General features: G+C 37.5%; 1 protein-coding gene across 2 annotated transcripts in view; it reads left to right on the top strand.

The window, feature by feature from the left end:
• Positions 1 to 903: 903 nt before the first annotated feature.
• The window catches only part of LOC140519443 (tyrosine-protein phosphatase non-receptor type substrate 1-like), a 30,925-nt gene continuing 23,457 nt past the window's right edge, over positions 904 to 8,371 (top strand). For both annotated transcript variants that reach the window (XM_072632422.1, XM_072632421.1), the window contains exon 1: positions 904 to 1,034. In XM_072632422.1, the coding sequence (XP_072488523.1) occupies positions 971 to 1,034 (64 nt within the window). In that variant the 5' untranslated portion in view covers positions 904 to 970. The remainder of the gene's footprint in view (positions 1,035 to 8,371) is intronic.

Below are 8,371 nucleotides of genomic sequence, written 5' to 3'. Positions count from 1 at the left end.
AATTCTCTTTATCTCTCAGGGAGACTGGGCAAAAGCAGTATCTTATCTAGGTCCCTCTATACTGTACTGGCCACATGCCCAGTGACTGTCACATTTTTGTCCTGACCCTGTAATGGGCCTAGGTTTTTTACCCTTAATCCCTATTTTCCTCATGGACCCAGCCTGACACATGGACATTCTCTGAAAGGACACAGTGAGAAATTTCCAGCATAAATGAAACTATAACAAGGGGACTAGAACCCAGATCTTGTGATTGAGAAGTCAGAAGTCAGTTTATGCCTGATCTCAGTTCTAACCAATAAGTCACATTACTTTCCAGACCAGAAAGTTACTTGCCTCCCTAGGCCTCAGTTTCCACATCTGTAAAATCTGTAAAATGGGAAATGAGATTAGATGGCCCCTGAGGTCTCCGATAGGATCTATTATCCTGTGGCCATAACTTTGACATTCTCAGTTTCCTGTCTGTAAAACAAGGGCTATGGATTACATGATTTTTAAAGTCTCTTTCCGGTAATGAAATCTTATTTTTCAATTTTCCCTAAGGTGATCCCACTTCTCAGGGAAACCACCCCAAGGGCCTTTATGGGTGGAATGTTGGAGCTGGAAGGGATTTAAGAACATAGACAATAGAATTGTTTGAACTTGAGGGGACTTTGGAAAGCACCTAATCCAACCCCTGCAGGTTACAGAGAAAGAAACGAAGGTCCAGAGAGGTTAAGCCATTACCCAGTTAGCTTTGTGTGAAAAAGAGAAGATGGAAGAATTTACTTACTTATCACACAGAGGTCATGAAGCTCTGAGCAAGGAAAGAGGGAAGTGACATGGTGAGTCACTGGAAACTAAGCCTCCCAACCCCTTGCCAAGGGCTACGACACTTAAAAGGGTTAACTTGTGAAATTCAGCTCTTTCCAACTTCCTTTTCCTGTTTCTGCGGAGCCTGGAGTTTCAAACAAGAAGAGATAGTGACAGCATGTTTTCTCTGAGTTTCTGGGCTTCAGCTCTGCTGACTGTACCCCTTGGCTGGTCCTGGGCTGGTGAGTCCTGGGGTGCTAAGCTACCACAGAGGCCACGACAGGGGATGAAGTTCAGGAGAAAAGGAAAGGAAGGATTAAGGAGGGGCTAGGGCGGGGCCTGACTTCTCTCTTGGGCTGCATCTGTGCAATTTACTTCTAACTCTTGAAAGCACTGAATAAGTAAATTAATTTAGGTAGAATTGTCATTTTTATTGTATTAGCTCAGCCTACTCATGAGCAACTCGTATTTTTCCAGTTGTTTAGGTCTGACTTTATTTGTATGAAAAGTGTTTTGTAACTGAGTGTGTATGGTTCCTGGGTTTCTCTTGGCAGGTAGACTCTCAAATATTTTGTGTTGTCTACAGTTATTACTTTTTGGGGAGGAATATTTCTATTTAGTATTTTATTTTCCCCCAATTGCATGTAAAAATAGTTTTTAACGTTTGTTTTTAAAACTTTGAGTTACAAATTCTTTCCCTTCCTCCCCCCTCCCCATTGAGAAGGCAAGCAATTGGATATAGGTTAGACATACGGAGTCATACAAAACATTTTCATATTAGTCATGTTGTAAAAGAAAACAGACCAAAAAAAGAACAAGAAAAATAAAGTTTAAGAAGTATACTTCAATCTGTATTCAGATACCCTCAGTTCTTTCTCTTTGTATCATAAGTCCTTCAGAATTGTCTTGAATCATTGTATTGCTGAGAATAGCTAAATCATTCAGACCTGATCATCTTACAATATTGCTGTTAGCTTATACACAGTACATTTCACCTTGCATCCGCTCTTGTAAGTTTTTTCAGGTTTTGCTAACAACTGCATTCCATCATAATCACACACCACCATTTGTCAGTCATTTACCAGTTTATGGGGAATCCCCTCAGTTTCCAATACTTTGTCACCAGAAAAGAGCTACTATAAATATTTTTGTACATATAGGTCCTTTTCCATTTTGTTTTTTATCTCTTTTGGGATAAAGACCTTGCAGTGATATTGCTAGGTCAAAGGGTACACATGATTTTATAGCCCTTTGGGCGTAGTTCCAAATTGCTCTACAGAATGGTTGAATCAGTTCACAATTCCACTAACTGTGCGTTCATGTCTCATTTTTCCCCACATCCCCTCCAACATTTGTCCTTTTCCTTTTTTGTCCTATTAGTCAATGAAATTGGTAAGAGGTAGCCCTCAGAATTGTTTTAATTTGCATTTCTCCAATCAAAAGTGAGTTCAAGTATCTTTTCATATGGCTATGGCTTGCTTTGATTACTTCATCTGAAAACTGTTCACATCTTTTGGTCATTTATCAATTAGGGAAAGACTCTTATTTTTATAAATTTGACTCAGTTCTCTACATGTCTGAGAAATGAGGCCTTTATCAGAGAAATTTGCTTCAAGATTTTTTTCACACTTACTATTGTTAACTCTATATTCCTCCATCCTATCCCCCATTTATTCTATTCTCTCTCTCCTTTTACCCTGTCCCTTCTCTAAAGTGTTTTGCCTCTCACTAAACCCCTCCCTTCTATTTCCCTTCTTCTCTTTATCCCCTTCACCTCCTACTTTCCTGTAGGGTAAGATAGGTTTTTTATACCCAATTCAGTGTGTATGTTATTCCCTCTTTGAGCCAATCCTGATGTGTATAAGGTTCACCCATTCCCTTTCACCACTCCCCTCTTCCCCTCTACTGTAAGAGTTTTTTCTTACCTTTTTTATGTGAGATAATTTACGCTATTCTATTTCTCCCAATACATTCCTCTCTCATGCCTCAATTTTCTTTTTTTAAATATCATCCCTTCATATTAAATTCATACCTGTGCCCTCTGTCTATGTGTGTGTGTGTATATATATATATATATATATATATATATATATATATATATATATATATATATATATATATACACATATACATATATGTATATGAACACACACACACATATATACTCCCTCTAACTGCCTTATAATTAGAAAGTTATTATGAGTTACAAGTATCATCTTCCTATATAGGAGTATAAACAGTTTAACTTTATTAAGGATCTTATGATTTCCCTTTCTGGTTTAACTTTTTATACTTCTCTTGAGTCTTGTATCTGAAAGTCAAATTTTCTATTCAACTCTGACCTTTTCATCGGGAATGCTTAAAAGTCTTCTATTTCATTGAATGTCAATTTTTCCCCTGAAGGATTATACTCAGTTTTGCTGGGCAACTGATTCTTTTTTTTAATTAAATTACCATATTTTATTATTTTTATAAGTTTTATTTATTTTTAGATTTTGACATTCATTTCCACAAAATTTTGAGTTGCCATTTTTCTCTCCATCTCTCTCCTCCCCCCACTCCATAACACTGTACATTCTGATTACCCCTTCCCTCAATGTGCCCTCTTTTCTATTACACCCCACTCTTCCCTTATCCCCATCTTCTCTTTTCTTGTAGGGCAAGATAGATTTCTATACCCCATTACCTGTATTTCTTATTTTCCAGTTACATGCAATAACAGTTCTCAACATTTGTTTCTAATACTTTGAATTCCAATTTCTCTCACTTCCTCCCTGCTCACCCATCCCCACTTAGAAGACAGGCAATTCAATATAGGCTATATATTTGTCGTTTTGCAAAAGACTTCCATAATAGTTATATTGTGTAAGACTAACTATATTTCCCTCCAACCTACCCTGCCCCCCTTTATTCTATTCTCTCATTTGACCTTGTCCCTTCCCCAAAGTGTTTGCTTCCAGTTACTCCCTTCTCCCATTTGCCCTCCCTTCTATCATCCCCCTCTCCCCACTTGTCCCATTCTCCCCTACTTTCCTGTAGCATAAGATAGATTTTCATACCAAATTTAGTGAGCATGTTATTCCCTCTTTAAGCCATATGTGAAGAGAGTAAGCTTCACTTTTCCCTTCTTACCTCCTCCCTTTTCTCTTTCATTGAAAAAGATTTTTCTTATCTCTTTTATGAGTTATAATTTGCCCCATTTAATTTCTCCCTTTCTCCTTCCAATATATTTCTCTCTCACCCCCTAATTTTATTTTTTTGTACATATCATCCCTTCTGATTCAACTCAGCCTGTGCTCTCTCTCTGTCCATGTGTGTGTGTGCATAATCCCTCCACCTACCCAAATACTGAGAAAAGTCTCAATAGTTACAAATATTATCTTTCCATGTAGGAATGTAAACAGTTCAGCTTTAGAAAGTCCTTTATGATTTCTCTTTCCTGTTTGCCTTTTCATGCTTTTCTTGATTCTTGTGTTTGAAAGTCAAATTTTCTCTTCAGTACTGGTCTTTTCATCAGGAATGTTTGAAAGTCCTCCATTGAATGACCATTTTTTCCTCTGAAGTATTATACTCAGTTTTACTGGGTAGGTGATTCTTGGTTTTAATCCCAGTTCCTTTGACTTCTGGAATATCCTGTTCCAAGCCCTTCAGTCCCCTAATGTACAAGCTGCCAGATCCTGTGTTGTCCTGATTGTATTTAAACAATTCTCAAATTGTTTCTTTCTAGCTACTTGCAATATTTTCTCCTTGACCTGGGAACTCTGAAATTTGGCCACAATATTCCTAGAAGTTTCTCTTTTCAGGTCTCTTTCAGGAAGTGATTGGTAGATTTTTTCAATATTTATTTTGCCGTCTGGTTCTAGAATATCAGAGCAGTTTTCCTTGATTATTTCATGAAAGATAATGTCTAGGCTCTTTTTTTGATCATGATTTTTAGGTAGTCCCATAATTTTAAAATTGTATCTCCTGGATCTATTTTCCAGGTCAGTTGTTTTTCCAATGAGATATTTCACATTATCTTTTATTTTTTCATTCTTTTGGTTTTGTTTTATAATTTCTTGGTTTATCATAAAGTCATTAACTTCCCTCAGCTCCACTCTCATTTTTAAAGAACTATTTTCTTCAGTGAGTTTTTGCACCTCCTTTTCCATTTGGGTAATTCTGCTTTTTAAAGTCTCCTTCTCCTCATTGGCTTTTTGGACCTCTTTTTCCAATTGAGTTAGCCTATTTTTAAAGGTATTATTTTCTTCAGCATTTTTTTGGGCCTCCTTTAGCAATTGTTGACTTGCTTTTCAAGCTCTTCCATGGCCTGAGCCCATTGAATATTCATTTTGGAGGTACTGGATGCAGAAGCCTTGACTTCCTCTGACAGTATTTATTGTTCTTCCTCATCTGAAAGGATGGAAGGAAATACCTGTTCACCAAGAAAGTAACCTTCTATGGTCTTATTTTTTCCTTATTTGGGCATTTTCCCAACTAATTACTTGTCTTCTGAATCCTTTGTCAAGAGGAGGGTCCTAGTGCTCCTCCTCACCCTAGGACCATGCTCAAGGCTGAGGTTCAGATCAGCTGCTCAATTCCCCAGGGGCTTTAGGCTGAGTGCTTGACAGATGGTCATTGCAGCTGCCACCTAGGTCCAGTGCTGAGGAGTACCCTGCTCCCATCTCACCCAGTTGGGAAAACCTTCTCACTGACCTTTGAAGCTTCCTTTGGTGCTTGTGTGTTGAGGGATCTGAGACCCTCCCTGCTGGGGATTCTGCCCTGAAGGCCTGTTCCAGTCCTGTTTCTCCTGGTGCCACCCGGCCAGGGCTGGGCTCCATTCCACTCAGCATCCCATGTGATAGACCTTTTCTGTTGGCCTTCCAGGTTACATTTGGCTGGAAATCTCTTTCACTCTGTTGTTTTGTGGCCTCTGCTGCTCTAGAATTTGTTGAGAGTCATTTTTTACAGGTATTTTATGGGCTGTGGGGGAAGAGCTAGAGTATGTGCATCTTTCTACTCCACCATCTTTGGGCAGCTGATTCTTGATTGTAGTCCTAGCTGCTTTGCAGTCCAGAAGATCATATTCCAAGCCCTCCAATCTCTTCATGTAAAAGCTTCTAAATTTTGTGTTTTCCTTACTGTGGCTCAGCCATACTTGAATTGTTTCTTTCTGGCTGCTTGTAATATTTTCTCCTTGACCTGGGAATGCTGGAATTTTGCTATAATATTCCTTGGAGTTTTCATTTGGGGATCTCTTTTAGGAGGTGATTGGTGGATTCTTTCATTTTCCATTTTACCTCTGGTTCTAGAGTATCAAGGCAGTTTTCCTTGATGATTTCTTGAAAAATGATGGCTAGATCTTTTTTGGACCATGACTTTCAGGTAATCCAATAAATTTAAAAATGATCTCTTCTGGATCTATTTTCCAGGTCAGTTGTTTTTCCAATGAGATATTTCACTTTTCTTCTATTTTTTCATTCTTTTGGTTTTGTTTTTATTGTTCTTCATTTCACATAAAGTCATTAGCTTCCATTTGCTCCATTCTAATTTTTAAGGAATTACTTTCTTCAGTGAGCTTTTGTACCTCCTTTTCCATTTAGCCAATTCTACTTTTAAGGAGATTTTTTTCTTCAGTGGATTTTTGTGCCTCTTGTTCCATTTGACCAATTCTGCTGTTCAAGGCATTCTTTTCTTCATTGGCTTTTTGTACCTCTTTTACCATTTGACCTAGTCTGATTTTTAAGGTGTTGTTTTCTTCAGTAATTTTTTGTGTGTGTATTCCTTTACCAAGCTGTGGGCTCATTTCTCATGATTTTCTTGTATCACTCACATTTCTCTTCCCAAATTTTCCTCTACCTCTCTTATTTGATTTTCAAAATCCTTTTTGAGCTTTTTCATGACCTGAGACCAATTCATATTTTTCTTGGAGGTTTTAGATGTTGGAACTTTGACTTGGTTATCTTCTTCTGAGTGTATGTTTTGGTCTTCCTTGTCACCATAGTAACTTTCAATGGTCAGAATTTTTTTCTGTTTTTTGCTTATTTTTACTAGCCTATTTCTTGACTTTTAATACTTTGTTAAAGTAGGATTCTGCTTCCAGGGTGGAGGGTGCACTGTCCCAAGCTTCAGGGGTTTTGTGCAGTTGTTTGAAGAGATTATTCTAGCAACCTGTAAGTTTTCAGTTCTTCCAAGATAATGTGATCTAATGAGAGGTGTGTTCTAGTCTGTGAGTGGCCATAAGCAGTTTTTTCTGCTCTGGAACTGTGTGGAGGGTCCCTGCTCCACTGCAGCCACAAGCTCTGGTATGCTTAAGCTCCTCCTTGCCTTAGAACTGCCACCCAGAACTGTGGTCCAGATTTGAGTATGGGCAATGCAATGGAGTCCTGCCTCAATGCTAACAAAGAGACCCCTGTAATCTTGTTCTGAGATGTTGTTTGATTCCCTTACTGTGTATAAGCTGAGAACCCAGAAAGCAATTGCTGTCTCTGCTGATTCAGTGGCTCCCATGGCCTGCTCCTGGTTTGCTGGGGTTGGGTCAGCAATGGCATAGCCTGCATTGGACTGTGCTCCACTCTCACCCAGGTGTGACAGACATTTCTTGCCGATCCTCTAAATTGTCTTTGGCTGGAAAACTATTTCACCCTGTCCTTTTGTAAGTTCTACTTCTCCAGGAATTGTTTTATGGCATTATTTAAAGGTGTTCTGAGAGGTTTTGGGGAGAGTTCAGGTGACCTACTGCCTTTTCTCTGCCATCTTCTGTTTAGTTATTTTAAATGGAATTTATCTTTCTGTTTCTTGTTACTGGGCTTTATTGGTAATATACAGAAATGCTGACGATTTGTGTGTGTTTATTTTATATCCAGCAACCTTGCTAAAGTTGTTAATTATTTCAAGCAGTTTTTTAGTTGACTTTCTAGGATTCTCTAACTATACCATCATTAGCATCTGCAAAGAAAGATAGTTTTGTTTCCTCATTGCATATTCTAATTCCTTCAATTTCTTTTTCTTCTCTTATTGTTAAAGCTAACATTTCTAGTACAATATTGTATAATAATTGTGATAATGGGCATCCTTGTTTCACCCCTGATCTTATTAGGAAAGCTTCTAACCTATCCTCATTACATATAATACTTGCTGATGGTTTTAGATAGATACTACTTATCATTTTAAGGAAAGTATCATTTATTCTGATGATCTCATGTTTTTAATAGAAATGGGTACTGCATTTTGTCCATCTATTGAGATAATCATATGATTTCTGTTAGTTTTGTTATTGATATAGTTAATTATGCTGATAGTTTTCCTAATATCAAACCAACCCTGTATACCTGGTGTAAATCTCACCTTGCTATAAAGTATTATCCTCATGATAAATTTCTGTAATCTCTTTGCTAATATTTTATTTAAAATTTTGTATCAATATTCATTGGGGAAACTGGTCTCTAGTTTTCTTTCTCTGTTTTTGTTTTTTCTGGTTTAACTATCAGCACTATATTTATGTCCTAAAAGGAAGTTGGTAGAACTTCTTTCTTGTCTATTTTTTCCAAATAGTTTATGTAGAATTAGAATTAATTGTTCTTTAAATGTTTGGTAGAAT

Source organism: Notamacropus eugenii, chromosome 1 (assembly GCF_028372415.1).
Source record: "Notamacropus eugenii isolate mMacEug1 chromosome 1, mMacEug1.pri_v2, whole genome shotgun sequence".
Lineage (NCBI taxonomy): Eukaryota > Metazoa > Chordata > Mammalia > Diprotodontia > Macropodidae > Notamacropus > Notamacropus eugenii.
This window is presented reverse-complemented; position numbering and strand designations above follow the sequence as displayed.